The sequence below is a fragment of the Myripristis murdjan genome, chromosome 16 (assembly GCF_902150065.1).
Source record: "Myripristis murdjan chromosome 16, fMyrMur1.1, whole genome shotgun sequence".
Lineage (NCBI taxonomy): Eukaryota > Metazoa > Chordata > Actinopteri > Holocentriformes > Holocentridae > Myripristis > Myripristis murdjan.
In genome coordinates, this window is record NC_043995.1 from 18,743,845 (window position 1) to 18,758,664 (window position 14,820).

Here is a 14,820-nt window from a genome sequence, read left to right on the forward strand (position 1 = left end):
CTGATTGCTCACAAAACACAAGCGGGTGCTCAATTTCTATGACCTTTATTCTCTGAATACAATTCATAACAACAAAACATAAAACATCAACACAAAGTCCATACGTCGTCATCTCTACGTCATCCCACCACAGACAGATTTCCATGGAGACAGTGTACTGTATATCCTGATTGGTCCATTTGCTGCCCTGACAGGCTGCAGTCATTGCCCAGGTGAATTTACCTGGTGAAGGAGCGGACGTGCCTGCCCCTTCCACCTCCGCTCCCTCCCCCTCCACTGAACTTGCTCCCCTGAGATCCTCTTCCCCCTCCACCTCCTCCTCCTCCCCCGCCGCCACCTCCTCCTCCTCCGCTGCCGCCGCCTCCTCCCCCGCTAAGCCACGACAGGCCGGTGCCTCCTCTGCCCCGCGGAGCACGGTCCCGTGGAGCCAGGCGATATGCACCTGGACAACAGAGGTGGAAGGAGAAAAAAGATAGAGCACTGTGTTGTTCTGCTTTTGCGTGATTCTTAAAATAGAATGAAACAAATTGTCTGTGTGTGTGTGTATTGTGCATACCTGCTGGGGGTTGTCGGGAAGGCAGAGGGCCACGTGTGAAGTTGCTCTGGCCTCCACGGGGTTCACTGTAGGTTCCTCTGTGAGTGACAGCTGGCACTTGGCCGCTCCATGAGGAGCCACGGCCTCCTTCTCTTCGAGCATAGTTACCTAGAGAAAAACCAGAAAGGCTTCAGCTCCCTCTGCTGGTCAATTTATAGTCTAGAACAGTGGTTCTTTTTGGACTGTGACCCCTAAAAAAATGAGGAAATGCCTACTCACAAACCCTGAAGAGAAGATTTTACATTTTTAAGTTGTTTAATTCGATTAATTATCAGAAGAGTCCTCTTGTAGTAGAAATATTTTTGCCTATGCCATAATTTATCTTGTGACCCTTCAAATTTATCTCATGCTCCCCTGGGGGGTGAGAACCACTAGTCAAGAGCTGGTTATATACAGACTCGAGATTAGGAGACAGGTCTTATGGACACAAGCAGAATCCTTATAGCACGATCCTTACCAGACAGCAGCACGCCTTTAGGTTGTGGTGGAGTGAAAAAGCGAGTCTGGCTGTGGAAGGTGGCTCTGCCTCTGTTGCCAGTGAACAGTCCTCTGGTGGGGGGTTTGGGGGAGCTCTTAGGGGGGCGTTTAGGTGGCAAGAGCCCCAGAGGAGTCACAATGTCTTTAAACTCTGCTGCCACAAAGTCATCCACATGCATACTGGGAGGGCGGGAGGTGTTCTGTTTGCGCTGGCGGAAGATGTCGTGGGGTCGACAGACATTTTGTCCAAAACCCCCTCGACCACCACGGCCGCGCGGAGCAGCCATGATGTGTGCTCTCTTGGCAGGTTCCACATAGTCTGATTTTCCACTGCAGGGAAACAGACACACAAGATGGAATATATCAACTTTATACAAAAAGAAGCAGAGAGCTCATGTATGATGCTAACTAACTTCCATTTATGATTTAGTTAAATATGTATAAATGATACAGTTAAAGGCAAGCGGAACACCGATATTGTACCTAGATGTAATGAATGTCTCGTGCTTGTGTTTGCCCAGTCGGAAGCCTTTGGGAGCCTTGGTGTGACCAGGAGAGGACGGCTCAGACAGGAAGGAGCGCTCCAGCTCGGCCTTGAGGTCCAGTTCTGGACAACACTCCTGGGCCAGACCCACCAGGTCCACCTTCACCTGCCACACACAGACAAGAGAGCTGCTACCAAGCACACACAACCACATACAGACACTCTAGGGCTGCACAATTAATTGTAGATAATCCAATATTGCTATTTTATTTTACACTAATATGATGATGATAATAATAAAAGACCAGTAAAAACATTTCAGTGTGCATCCATGCAAACATAACAAAAGTTAAGTCAGAGAGGGAGGTGTTTCCACGGGAAAAAAAAGACAGAAATGCCTCATAAACCATCACTGGAAAAACAGAAGTGGAAAACAGAAGGACCCAACATTAGAAAGGAAAATCCTGCCAAGACTGAAAGCACTGTTGTGGTCCCTCAGAGTGGATCGCTACCTAACATTTGGATTTACTTTTGGTTTCTCTTTGTGGATAACTGTTTTGAGTTTTTTGTTTGTTTATTTTTTTTTTAAATAATAAAACTGCAAACTGTAAGCATAATAAAAAAGACAAACTAGGTAAATCCAAGTGGCAATCTGCACCCAAAGATCCCCTAACAGTGTGATTCATTGATTCCAAATGAAGTCACTGGCCAGGCTGAGATACTTCTAGCACCACGCATCCTTCCTGCTGATAGCTCCAGACTGATAGCATCAAGGAAGGCGTTAATCCACTGGGTTTATATGACTTGTGTAAAGCTAAATTTTTTTGGCAGTAGTAATGCCTGTTAAGAAAAGACATCTTTGCAAATATGATAATTGGACTGCTGAAGCGTCATTCAAGAGCAACACCGTGGGAGAGCATGGCGAAACAATGAGCTCTTTTAGGACTCAAACCAGTTTTCCATATAAGTACAGATTCTGGGTTATCGCCTGAGGGTTGTAGCTACACCCAAAAATAATCAAGTAGTAATTACTTATTATTTGACCTTTGATAATGGGGGTAACGCAGTGTGACTGAAAACAATTTTTTTCTGGCTGCTGCTACTTTGAAGAATATGGAAGTGGAAGAAGTGAAAATATGTTAATGTTCAAAAATACAACAAAATATTTTGTTTCCTGAAACTGAGACATTTAATCAGTATTGATAGTTATGATTACAGTGTAATAAGGATTATGCTTTTAACCATGATCATGCAGCCCAAGTACACAAGCAATTCCTGTGACTTTTGGACTCACTGAGACATACACATGCACATATGTAAATCACACACACACACACACACACACACGCTGTCTCTCTTTTACCATATCAAGTTCTGTTTCCATGTCATCAGTGTGGAAGGGGGAGAACCACAGAGCCTTCAGCTGCTCATCCAGAGCCTCGGACAGAATGAACACCGTCCTACAGAAAAAAAAAAAAGACATTCAGACATGAGACAAATTCATGGATTCCAGAAATCAATACCATGAATAGTAACTAATAGTGAATAAATATCTGGCTGATAACTGTCACATTTAGTTGACAGTGTTGCTGGCAGTGGTGGTGCTTGTCACCATGTGAGCATAAAAAAAGATGCAAGTAACCTAATCCATAATGTGTCACTGTCCAGAGGCCATACCTGTGATTAAACTGGGCCAAAAGAGTTTCGGGTGCTGGCAGAGTGGGCTCAGTATCAACTGCAGGAGGAGTGTCTGTGGCAGTTTCCAGTGTCTGCCTCAGAACAATCACATTCTCCAACATCGTCTCCAACGAGTCATCCTCCTTACACAGCTTCTACAGACACACACACAGTTGGAGTAAGGTAAGGTCAGGTCAAGGCAGCCTTAACCTCTACTTTGCAAAAACCATGTGTGTGTATCATTTATACCGTGATGTGTTTCTCCAGAGTCGGGAGTGGGTGTGACTCTGACTCCTCCCACTGCAGCAAAGCCTTCATCTCTGAGCCCGTTAGAGTTAGCAACCGTGGAGGCGGGGCGAAGCCTGCCTCATCGCCGGGCCCCTGGCCCTCCTCACCACACTGGACCAGGAAAAAAGAGAGATTTAAGAGTCAAATGCAGTACTGAGTGAATAGTGATGACTGCTTCAGTCTTTTTTTGGTACTTCTGCTTTATTTGACAGTTACAGTAGAGAGAGACAGGAAAGGTGGTGGAGAGAGAGGGAATGACATGCAGCAAAGGGCCTGAGGTCAGATTTGAACCCAGGACACTGCCATCAGTTCTCAGCCTTGGTACATGGTATGCTTTCTTAACCGGTGAGCCACCGGGGCACCCAAAAACCATATTGTAATTCAATTTGTTTGATTTGTTCCTGTGTGCTTTCAGTATATCAAAGCATTCATACTCCCTGCAGTTCTCATGACAACTACACACAGAAAACTGCTTTGCTCATGTTGCAGGGAAAATTCAATTATACACCCCCATAAACAAAACACACACACAGACACACACAAATCGTCCAGTTATATTATATATGACGCAAATTAAATCACATTTGAGTCATTTTACATGCAGACTGTTGATAAATTTTCCCATGATAAGCAATCTCATGACATATACTTACCATTGATTCTGTGTTGAGGATCTGTCTGAGAAAGTCAAGCAGCATGGAGAGCAGTTCTGCAGAGTCCTTGTTGAAGGAAAACACCTGCCTCTTCAGTAGTGAACACAAGCCTGCACCATGCTTCTTTAGCGCACTGAAAAAAAGTTTGACATTTAAAAAAAGCCACGTTAGAACAGGAAAAGGATTCTACATCCAGCACAGAGAGAGATGGAGTAATAAAGAGGGACAGGGTAGTAATATAAAGAGAAAACAGGGTAGTATTTACCTTTTGAGATGGTAGAGTCCGTAGTCATGCTCCGTTAGGAACATCAAGGTTCTGATACAGGTGAGGAGGAGAGTGGTGCTGCTCTCTGCATTCCCCAAAACCTCCAACAAGGCATTGCACACCAATGACATCATCTCTCGCCCCGGAAGCGCATTGGCCAGCTGCTCAGCCTCCGATACACAGCCCTCACCAGGTGGAGCCACCACCAGAGAAATGTCCTAATGCATGAAGAGTCAAATATGTTCAAACTGTCTTGCTCTTGCTGTAATGTGAGTGTAGATTTCCTCTGTTTACTGCACTCATTACCTGGTCACACAGTGACTGAAGTATCGTCCCCACTAGTTCGCTGCAGTGCTGCTGTTGTATGGAGTGATCAGCTGGAGGAACTAATAGGGACAGCAGCAAGGGGAAGAGGTCGGCCAGTTGTTCATCTCCAGAGGCGGAGCCGGATAGAAGGTGCAATGCTGCGCTTTTACAGGCTCTCTGCGACACCAGGGCATCCATCAGCGAGAGCAGACGCAAGACCTGCCCCCAGCACACAGTTTTGCCCTCCGCCCTGCATACAGCACACATTACATACAACACAATTTACATCAATTACAAATAACTGTGTGTGTGGGATTGTGAGTGTGTCTTCCACTTACGGCTGCAGCTCCTCCAGCAGCAGTTCCAGCAGCGTCTTCATGATGAGCGTGGCAGTGGGTGAAGACAAGTCTGCCAGCTGTACACACACCCTCCTGAGCATGGCCAAGAGAGGAGGGCAGCTGGTGGCACACACACACCTCAGAGCCTCGGCAAACACTTTCCACTGCACACGCAGGTGCATGCTCCACAGCTTCCTGGTATTTAACGCTACCGCCACGTCCTGCACTGACATCACCTGGACCCAACAAAACATCAGCATAATACCACAAAAATGTCTCCACAACAACGATGGTATGTCAGAAATGTTAACATCACAATATTTACTGTATATTTCTGTTGTATTTTGGCAACATAATCATCAGGATGAGCGAGACAGAAGTACAGGACAGATGGCTGAGTTAAGGTACCTGTGTGCTCTGCATGGGCAGAGGTAGCGGCAGGAGCTCAGACAGCAGGGTGAGGCCAGAGAACAGACCCTCAGGAGCTTTCAGCAGCGAACTCAAAACCTCCTTCAGCATCAGAGACCAGGTGTTACTGGCCAGAGTCTCCTCTGTATGGGTCACCTACACCAAACACACACAACACCTCAGAATGACCACCAATGACAGCAGACTGCACCATACTGCTCGGGTCAACATGCATGCACTCTTGCTTATTTGCATACACACCTGTTCACTGACACCCTGCGTGAAGGTGAGCAGTACGTCAACAATAAGTGCCTGCACTCTCGTCTCCTCCCCGTCCAGACGTCCGGACGCAGGGACAGAACAAACGATCATGTGGAGCGTCACCAGCACGCTGGCCACCCGCGTGTCCCTGAACTGGAAGGCCCCCCCGCGGAGCAGCTCTGTCAGCATGGTGCGCAGCAGCCGCAGCGTATTGATACAGATGCTGAGGATCATGCAGCGCTGTGGCGTGGGGCCCATGTGTCCGTGCACACGCCATGGCTGCAGCAGCACGCTGCAGAGCTTCTGCAGGATCCGCACACACGTGTCCAGACCCTCACCAGAGAACAGCTGGACCCCAGCTAGACTCCACTTCAAATCCTTCTGTTGACCTACAGAGTGCAGGAAAACAAGGTGAAAATATATTCAACTATTTTATGACACCTGCACTTTTTCTGTTCAATTGATACTTTTATAAACTCGTTAACAACTAGAGCTAGAAATAAAAAAAAAAAAAAAAAACACATACACACACACACACGAAAAAATTAATGCATGACCACAACTGCAAATGTTCTTCTAAAAGCTGCAATTTAAAAAAATGGCAAACATTTAATAGTAATTGCTGTGTTTTTCAATTATCCTGTATTTTTGACTCCACTATCAGGGTTTCTAGTGCACAATATTATTTCACTGACTAAACTGACTAAAGTCTTTAATTCAGAGTTCACCATAATTATTGTTATTTTTATCACTTGAGACATGAAACCAAATATGTATACACGCATTTTGTGTATTTACCCTCAACTGCAGGTGGGGGGCAAGCAATGTGACAGAGGACCCTGAGAGCTGTCACCAGGCCAGTTCCCTCTGCAGTCAGCATATTTTCCACATTCTGAAACCCAGGTAAAATGCAAGTTAAAAATGACATAACACACTCTTATTTGCATATAGCAACGATTCACACATGTTACAAAGCAGGTATATGTCACGGCCAGTTCAGGCTTGTCGGATACGGATTAGCTTCTACTCAAAAAGTCTCCTGGTAAATTTTGAAGTTTCAGAATCAAGCATTTAATTGGGGACACGACCTGACGCAGTAAGGTTTTGTAATGGGAGGACCGCCCAGGTAAATGAACAGCCTGTCAAGTGAACGTTTGCCCTGAATTAATTTTAGATGCCACGATGCATGACCTTGCCGTTTGCAACAGTGCAGTTTTCAGTCCATCATGACAGCTTGATTGTTCAATAATGAAATCAGATATTAGTAAAATAGTCATCCAATGTTGCTGTGCCATTAACTTATCGTAGACTGAGAGACTTTAGGAAAAGAACAGCTCTGGGACTTTCATCAGCTTATCAGTCCCACTCTGAGGGCACTGAGTCCATGTGGGTTTGGCCAAAATGCCAGAAACATTTGTTCAGATGCTGATAGACTTTAGTGCCTAAAATCAGTTGTTGGACTTGCTAAATGAAACATCATTAACAAGTCACTGATAAACTTCCCCTCACTGCCAGCTGAGGACATTAATTACTGAATAAATTGGCATGGCACGACATAAGTGATATCAAAGGATGACAGCTAACGAGGTTAATGAAAAATGAAAATGTCACTTCAGCTCGGCAGTATGTATATTGAGTTAGAGCGTGGGATAACCTGTTTGATGTAGTCGATGAGGGTCGGAATGCTGCCAATCTCAAAGCGCAGTTTCTCCAGAGGCTCCAGCCATTTACTGAGCTCTGAAATGCAAAGTAAGCACACAACGCTGATGCTCAAAAACATCCATGCAAACACTCACCAAACACTGTTGTATATGAGGTAGTATTTCTCTGATAGGTGATAATTACCCTGCAACTTGGCATTGGTGTCATCTGCCTTGGCTAAGGAGAGTAGTGGAGCGGCGTACTGCTCCATCATCCGCAGATCATTAGAGCTCTGCACCACAAGCAACACCAGCATACAGGCATAGTTGTATGTCACCGCTTTACGGGCCTTTGCCTCGCTGCAAGGGAAAGACAACAAATATGACAACATAAACCAACAGTCTTTGATTTACAGATTTTCTGCCAAACGAGGGCTTACAGAAAGAGAAACATGTAAAAATGCATGCAAGGAGACAGAGACCCAGAGCCTCACCCCTGTCCGTCCTTGCTGTGGTGCTGGAGCAGGGTGATGAGACAGGAGAGGTTGTTGTCCAGGCTGAAAACATGGGCAACAGCACTGCGGCCTGTCTGGGTGAAGGTAATCAGATAGAGGGCATGGAGCATGCCCAGTACATCTGCATTGTCCCCTTCCTCTAGCCCTGCTCCTCCTTCTCCACCCGTGGCCACGTGACTCATCAGCTCCGACACGCCCTGCAGAGCATGCAGCGCTTGCATCAGCCACACCCCCAAACCCTCTTCACCCCATCCTGGCCCTGTGAGTCCTCCCTCGCCCCCCGTCAATGCAGCCTCCTCGCCCTCAACCTCGGCCACGGACGCCAGCAGGCGCAGCAGCAGGTTGGTGGGGGTTGGTTGGGCAAGCAGGAAGAGCAGACCCGACTGGGTGAGAGACAGGAAGCGGAGAAGCTCTCTGACGGCTTGAGTGACACCTGAGTGACCGGCCGCCGCAGCCGCCGACAACACCACTGTTGTACTCTCCAGGAAGTGGCAGGCATGCATGTACCTAAGAGGAGGTGAGATAGTTCAAATCCCTTCAGTGCCTAGTCAAATGAGTCTGACACTCTATTCTTTATACTCTCTGAGCTACACAGCCTGAAGTGTAAAGCTGTGAGTGTGTGTGTGTGTGTGTGTGTGTGTGTGTTTCATACCTATACAGTGTTGGGTATGGATCGTCCCTCTCCTGTGGTCCTGTTATTCTAGCTGTGGTGGGGAAGGCTTTCCCCGGCGGTTGCACCATGCTGTGAGGAGCCGTCTCTAGCAGGTGATGTAACTCTTCTAGAACCCCTGCCAGCCTATCAAGCTCTGCCTCACTCACAGGGGAGGAGCTTAGTGATGGTTCCTCCTCCATAGGGCTCTCAGCATCATCCATGTCCTCCTGAAGGTGATGGATAATCATCATTAAAACAATATATGTGCTTTAATATAACAGTGGGTGATTGTCTGCATGTGTGTACATACGTACCTGCTGTGGCTCGCTCCACGCTGTTGCTGCACGCTGTAGGTCAGTCAGTACCTCATACATATGGCTCTTCTGTAATATGGCATTGCCAGCTGTTACGACCCTCACTGTCTCTTCCCGCAGGAAGAGTTGGACTAAACGCTAGAAGGGACACACAGCCTTGTGTAAGTTGAGTGACAGATATGCAAAAGGCGAAGACAGACTTGATAAGGTTTGGATATTTATTGCATGATAAATAGTTAACTGGGCTGGACAAATGTAAGAGACATATTAAGAGAATATTTACTAGAATGCTGTTTGTGCACTTTGTGCCCTAACCTGATAGCCACTCTTCTCCGACTCCCCGGCCTGCAGGAAGGCCTCCACACCAGCAGGAGCACTGGTCAGGGCATCCAGGGCTCTGAGGATACTCAGCTTCAGTGTGGAGGATACATGGTCCCTATGGAGCAGCTCCAGATGCAGGTTGAGGGCCCCTTCACACAGCAGTGCTGTGAGGCCCTGTGGGCACTCTGCCACGTGAGATGCTAGCTTGGCGCCAGCTTTCAGCTGTCTTAGGTTAAGAGCGATTGGTTGTGTGAGTGCAATATCCATACTGAGAGCTTGGAGAGCCCACTGAACAAGAGCTCCTATGGGATCCTCCAAGTCTCCGTCTCCCTGTCTGATTAAATGGCCCAGCCCTTTAGCCAGTAGACCTGGTGCCTGCTCCAGAGCCGCAACCCAGCGGGCATCTCTGTCCTCTCCTACGCTAGCCAGGAGTTCTCTCAGCTGGGCAGCAGCCTCACTCCCCTCGGAGCCTCCTGAACCCTCTGTGCCTCCAGGATCCCTGGGCTCCTCTAGACTGGCCTTCTCAAGCTGGGTATCGAAGCGGGTCTTGTATGGAGGAGTGAAGTAGAGCAGCGGTCTGAGTTCTCGCTCATAGGGGTCATACTGTACTGGTGGAACAGATGCCAGGTCCTCAGGTGTGTAGTCCATATCAAAGCTGGGCAGCTTGAAGCTGCCATTATCCAGGTCATCCTCATCACTGGAAATCTGCTCATAGCCGTCATCACCTGGCAGGAGGATGGGGCAAATTAGACACTAACATTAATCAACTATGAACAAAATACCCAAGATAGTTTCACCTAAATAATGTTGGAAGTGTTAATTGTAAAGAAAAAAAATGTGTGCAAGAATGACAGGAACTGCAACTGTTTCCTTGCTCAGTGACCCTGCTCATTCACAAACTGACGGGCCTACTCACACAACAGCAGCTTCACTCCACACATGCAGCGTTAGTTTGGCATGCAGGATGTGACCACAACACAAGCATCAACCATGGCTGTGAGGATGTGCTACACAGAGCTGCTCATAACTGCTTATGAATCCTTATCATAAGCCTTCAGGATAGCCTGGAGTGGGCCAGCCGTCGGTCTGGAGCATCCAGCAGTCTCAGATGGAGGCAGCATGCCAGAGCACACACTCTCTCTCTTAGAGTGTCACCCAGTCCCAAATGGACCCTGCTCCCTTGGCCCCTTTGGAAATAATACCTCTAAACAGGTCTGTGATGGTTGGAAGTTGCGTGAAGTTTGAAATACCTAGGGGGTTAGGAGTGAGGGGTCCATTTGAGATTGCAGACTACTCTGCTTTCACAAAGGAACTCCCCTACCTTCCTCCATCTCCTCTTCCTCGTCCTCACCCTCATCTTCTTCCTCCTCTTCTTCCTCCTCCTCCTCCGGGGCGCTTCCCTCTGTCCGTGCATCTTCTTCCTCCTCCTCCTCCTCCTCTTCCTCGCCCTCTTCCTCTTGTTCAGCGTCTGAGTATGGCTCGTCAGCAGGCAGTGATCTCTCGGGTGACACGGCCTCAAGGTAATCCTCACGACTCTCGCATGGCTCGTCTTTGACCACGCCCACTGTAGGCATCAAAATAGAAATCAGAGGCCTCATCATTAGTTGTAACAGTAAACAGAGGGGCCAACAACTCCATATAGCACATACAAACTCACAAACCAAGCAGTAACAAACAAAAGCATGGGCCTACTTACATGGAAAATTTGACATAACCAACACAGGATTTACTCTAATTACCAATAACTATTAAATTTAATTATGACAAACAGACTTTTTAGCAAAAGGAGCATTTCTGACTTTCTTAATGAGTCTGGTGCTGACAGCAGTGGATATATTTTAATGTCACAGAACACAGGAACATCTCTGACCTGTCACTGGGACCTGCTCCTCATCATCATCATCCGGAGGCGGAGGGCCAGGTGGAGTGCGAGGCCCTCGGGGTGCTGGTCTGGGTGGGCTGCCATTGTACTGGTCGTCCTTTTCCCATTCTTAATAGACAAAACAGGAATGCAAGTATGTTACAGGTGTACCAGAATACGGGTACAAAAAGGAAGAGGCACGTCACTCTGTGGTGCAGAGCAGAAACCGGGTGCAGAGCGAGTAAGGCGTGATATATTCAAATAATGTTTCAGTCTCAGGCAGCGGGTGTAAAGGGGCGAGAGCTGGATAGTTTCAAGGTAATTATGCCAACCTTGTTTGATGATCCTTTTGGGTCCACTTTGTTGTTGGGGGGGTGGGGGTGGTGGAGGAGGGGGCGAGTCTTGGTCATGTGCGTGTGAGCGCTCTGCTGTGCCATATACGGCCACAGTCAGACTGGTGTACCAGCCACGCAGCACCAGGCCATCTGTGTTGATCTGCACACACAAACCAACAGAGTTATACAGCTTTATAATCTACATAGCAAATATAAAATATCATTTTTACAGACATTAGATCGCTTTACCTTTCCACTGGGTCTGAAGATGATGGACTTGTTTTCATCGTATTCCAGACTGAGGGGAGAAACCAAAACATGACATTAAAACAACAGTGCCACCCCAATAACTAAAAGGCATTTGGTGTAGCACAAACCTCCACTGACACCAAACAATACTCCACCTAACTTATTTGCCTCTGGGGTTTGATTTTTCAACAAAAGAACAGAGGAACACAATACTTTGTAGCAGGTGATTTGAGTGTCCCAGATGTCAAACTTTCCTCCCAGCAAATGAATGCAGCATAATTCACCACAAAAACTGATCCTTGGGTCAAGGGTTATTTGTCATCCAAATTTCAGGGAGTGTTCATAACCTTTTGAAATAAATGAATGACATAAGACCTTTATTGCCCATAGGGGAAATCTGCCTTGCACAATGGGCCTAATAACAACATGTACATAATTTAAAAACACATAGGCATACATCATTAAGACATCAGCTTGTGCTAAACCATAAAAAAACAAATAAATACGTAATGAAATTTATAGCTGAACGCTGCAAGGGACAAAGGATGTAATTCCTCCACTTGTCCTTATCCTGACTTTATCTTGCTAACAAACGTTAAAAATAGAGGTGAAAACATAGCCTCCTTCTGACTTTGTTAGCAGAGGTTATAACTGCAGCATCTCTACTTCGCAGCTCTTTCACAATAGACAACTCTAAATACAGGCATATGCTCTATTGCTATTAATGCACATCTTTGTGGTTACATTGAAATGTGTGACACAATCCTGTGACTAACTAAACTATTTCACTGGGACCTCTGTCCCTTTCAGATACTGTGTAGGTGGGGTCGAGTTTCTGGAGAGACCAGTTAGCTTGCAAAAGAACAAAGACACCTGAGGGTGCACACAGACACACACCCCTCTGGCCCCGCTGTGAGAACAGGGCTCCGATGCTACCATGACTGGTTTTACAGGTGGGGCAGACTCCTGCTTATTAAGCACTTCTGAGTTCTCTACAAGATGTACCATCACACCACGGAAATGCGGAGAGAGTGAAACCTTAAGGGAGAGGCTGCAAAGAAAACAGGAAGAAAACAAAAAGGAACAGACTGAAGGGAAAAAATTCTGACCTGCCCAATCTGTGGAAGGTGGGGCTGTTGGGTTTGGTGACGTTGTTGAAGAACAGCTCCAGTTGGAAGGCATGAGGAGACGTTTCCCTGGAGACACAGAAACACACACTGTTAGTCTTATGAGGCACTTACTTCCATTATATCATCATATTCACAGAGGCCTGATCGGCTCAGTCTGGACGAAGTGTAGTGGGGCTGGGACGATATGTTTATCTCCAGATTAGATACTATCACAGTACCTGGGAGGCGACTTGATATGCATTGTGATCCTTCAGTATTGCAGTAATTCAATTGTAGCAATGCAATATTAAAATTGATTTTAATTTTTGTTTTTTGAATTATCCTTTATTTTGTGGATGTAGAGTTTCATGAAGCTCTGATTCTCCTAGAAGTCACAAGGGGTCATTTTATACACTGATGTCAAGTCCCAAAAAATGATTTTACTACAATGAAATGGCTACAATGGGGACCAGCATCATCGCACACGAATATATTTGGGCTCATTGTATCCACAAGAGTCTCATCTGTCCAGTCAAACCCAATTTATGCAACTCCAGACTGTTTAGGCCCCAGCATGCAGAAAAACACCATTATAGAATAGGTGAAAATATCATATTTGTACTGCATATAAAACCCTGGCATACGGACTGGCATAAGGTGGGCATGTCTGCAGGGGGGAGACCACAGAACCCATTTTCATTCAGATATCTGGAGGTCAGAGGTCAAGGGACCCCTTTGAAAATGGCCATATGGTTTATCAAAAAAATTTGCCTAATTTTGGAGCAATATTTAGCCTCTTTGCAGACAACGTAACATGCCATACGTGGTACCAATCGATTCAGTCATAAAAAAAAATAAAAAAAAAATTAACTAAATAATTTTTTAACAAAATCACGATACTTAAGTGAATCAATTTTTCCCGCAACCCTATAGTTTAGCACCAAGACCACTCAAGCGGTTGAATTACATCACATATTACCTAACAAGCTCAATGGGAACCAGGACTAGTGCAACAATAGAGCTTAAATGTCATGCTCACTCATTCACTCATTCACACCGTGGGCTTCTCCATTTCCACACACAAACACAGCTCAATATGTGTAGCATACAAACGTCTCCAGGGGGAGTGTACTGCAAGTAATGAGGTAAAGCCTCTCCCCCCACAATGTGTATCAAATACGTGTGTGTGTGTGTGTGTGTGTGTGTGTGTACAACTTTTACCCAAATGCTCTGCTGTCAGGTAAGCTGCTGTGTGCTTTGATCCCGGGGGGAATGACCCGCACCTCTGTGATCAAAACTCCACATGGGAATCGCACCACATCAACGTTGGTCAACTGAAGTGCATGAAAAAGAAAAAGAAAAAGAAAATGAAAATGAATCAAAGGCAAGCTACACGTTTACATACAGAAGTTGTTACTACACTACAGCATGCCGAGATTGCGACTCTTGCACTCGTGCACTGAAAAGTGGATAATCCAACTCACAAACAGAGCTGCAGGGTTTCAAATGTAGCCTGTTTTTAATGCAACCTGTCAAACTGTAACTTCACATTTCCCACTAGCTGGCAAACACAGCGCTCAACAACAGCTGCAATAAGCTCTAACATTGGGTTAATACAAATTAATATAGGGGGGAGCTCAAAGCAGTCGAATCAATGGTTTTGCATGCGGTGCTATGATCAACACTGTAATCAAACTGCTCGCGCTAGCTAAGCTAGCAGCATTAGCTAGGAAGTTGGCCGTGAGTGTAGCATCATTTTCCAAAGCTCGTAATTTCACCGGGTGTGAGCGCGCCGTGCTGACGTCTAATAAAGGGATATAATGAGAAGTGTTGAAGCTTAATAAACAGTACCTCTGCACTCTGATGTTTGAACGTATCAAGAAAAAGAAGCTCCGTTGTAGTGTCCCCCGCCATCGCTGGCTGTTGTCGCTCAGGGGTAAACTTCCGGGTTTACGAATACTTCCGGAGTAAAGAGCAGTGCGCGCACCCACCAGTTATAAATCATTTTTAAGTTATTAATAACTGGTCATTAACCGAGCGCGATATTATGTGAGCATATGGGAATTAGTATG

At 46.2% G+C, this 14,820-nt stretch overlaps 1 protein-coding gene across 2 annotated transcripts; it reads right to left on the reverse strand.

Moving 5' to 3' along the window:
* Nucleotides 1-28: 28 nt before the first annotated feature.
* Nucleotides 29-14,708, reverse strand: virma (vir like m6A methyltransferase associated). 2 transcript variants are annotated; one of them, XM_030072297.1, is made up of 27 exons: nt 14,600-14,708; nt 13,970-14,082; nt 12,749-12,835; nt 11,640-11,688; nt 11,388-11,550; nt 11,065-11,184; nt 10,546-10,758; nt 9,189-9,919; nt 8,874-9,011; nt 8,560-8,786; nt 7,887-8,414; nt 7,598-7,752; nt 7,407-7,489; nt 6,551-6,644; nt 5,753-6,141; nt 5,492-5,647; nt 5,084-5,319; nt 4,746-4,995; nt 4,440-4,657; nt 4,175-4,307; nt 3,483-3,632; nt 3,234-3,388; nt 2,920-3,016; nt 1,556-1,722; nt 1,053-1,402; nt 557-703; nt 29-442 (listed from the first exon to the last, which is right to left on the reverse strand). In XM_030072297.1, the coding sequence occupies exons 1-27, from the start codon at nt 14,660-14,662 to the stop codon at nt 219-221; spliced, it is 5,436 nt and encodes a 1,811-aa protein (XP_029928157.1). In that variant the 5' UTR covers nt 14,663-14,708; the 3' UTR covers nt 29-218. The 2 variants fall into 2 exon arrangements, with proteins under 2 accessions (XP_029928157.1, XP_029928156.1); XM_030072296.1 differs by having other exon boundaries at nt 219-442; nt 10,516-10,758; nt 14,600-14,662.
* Nucleotides 14,709-14,820: the final 112 nt, after the last annotated feature.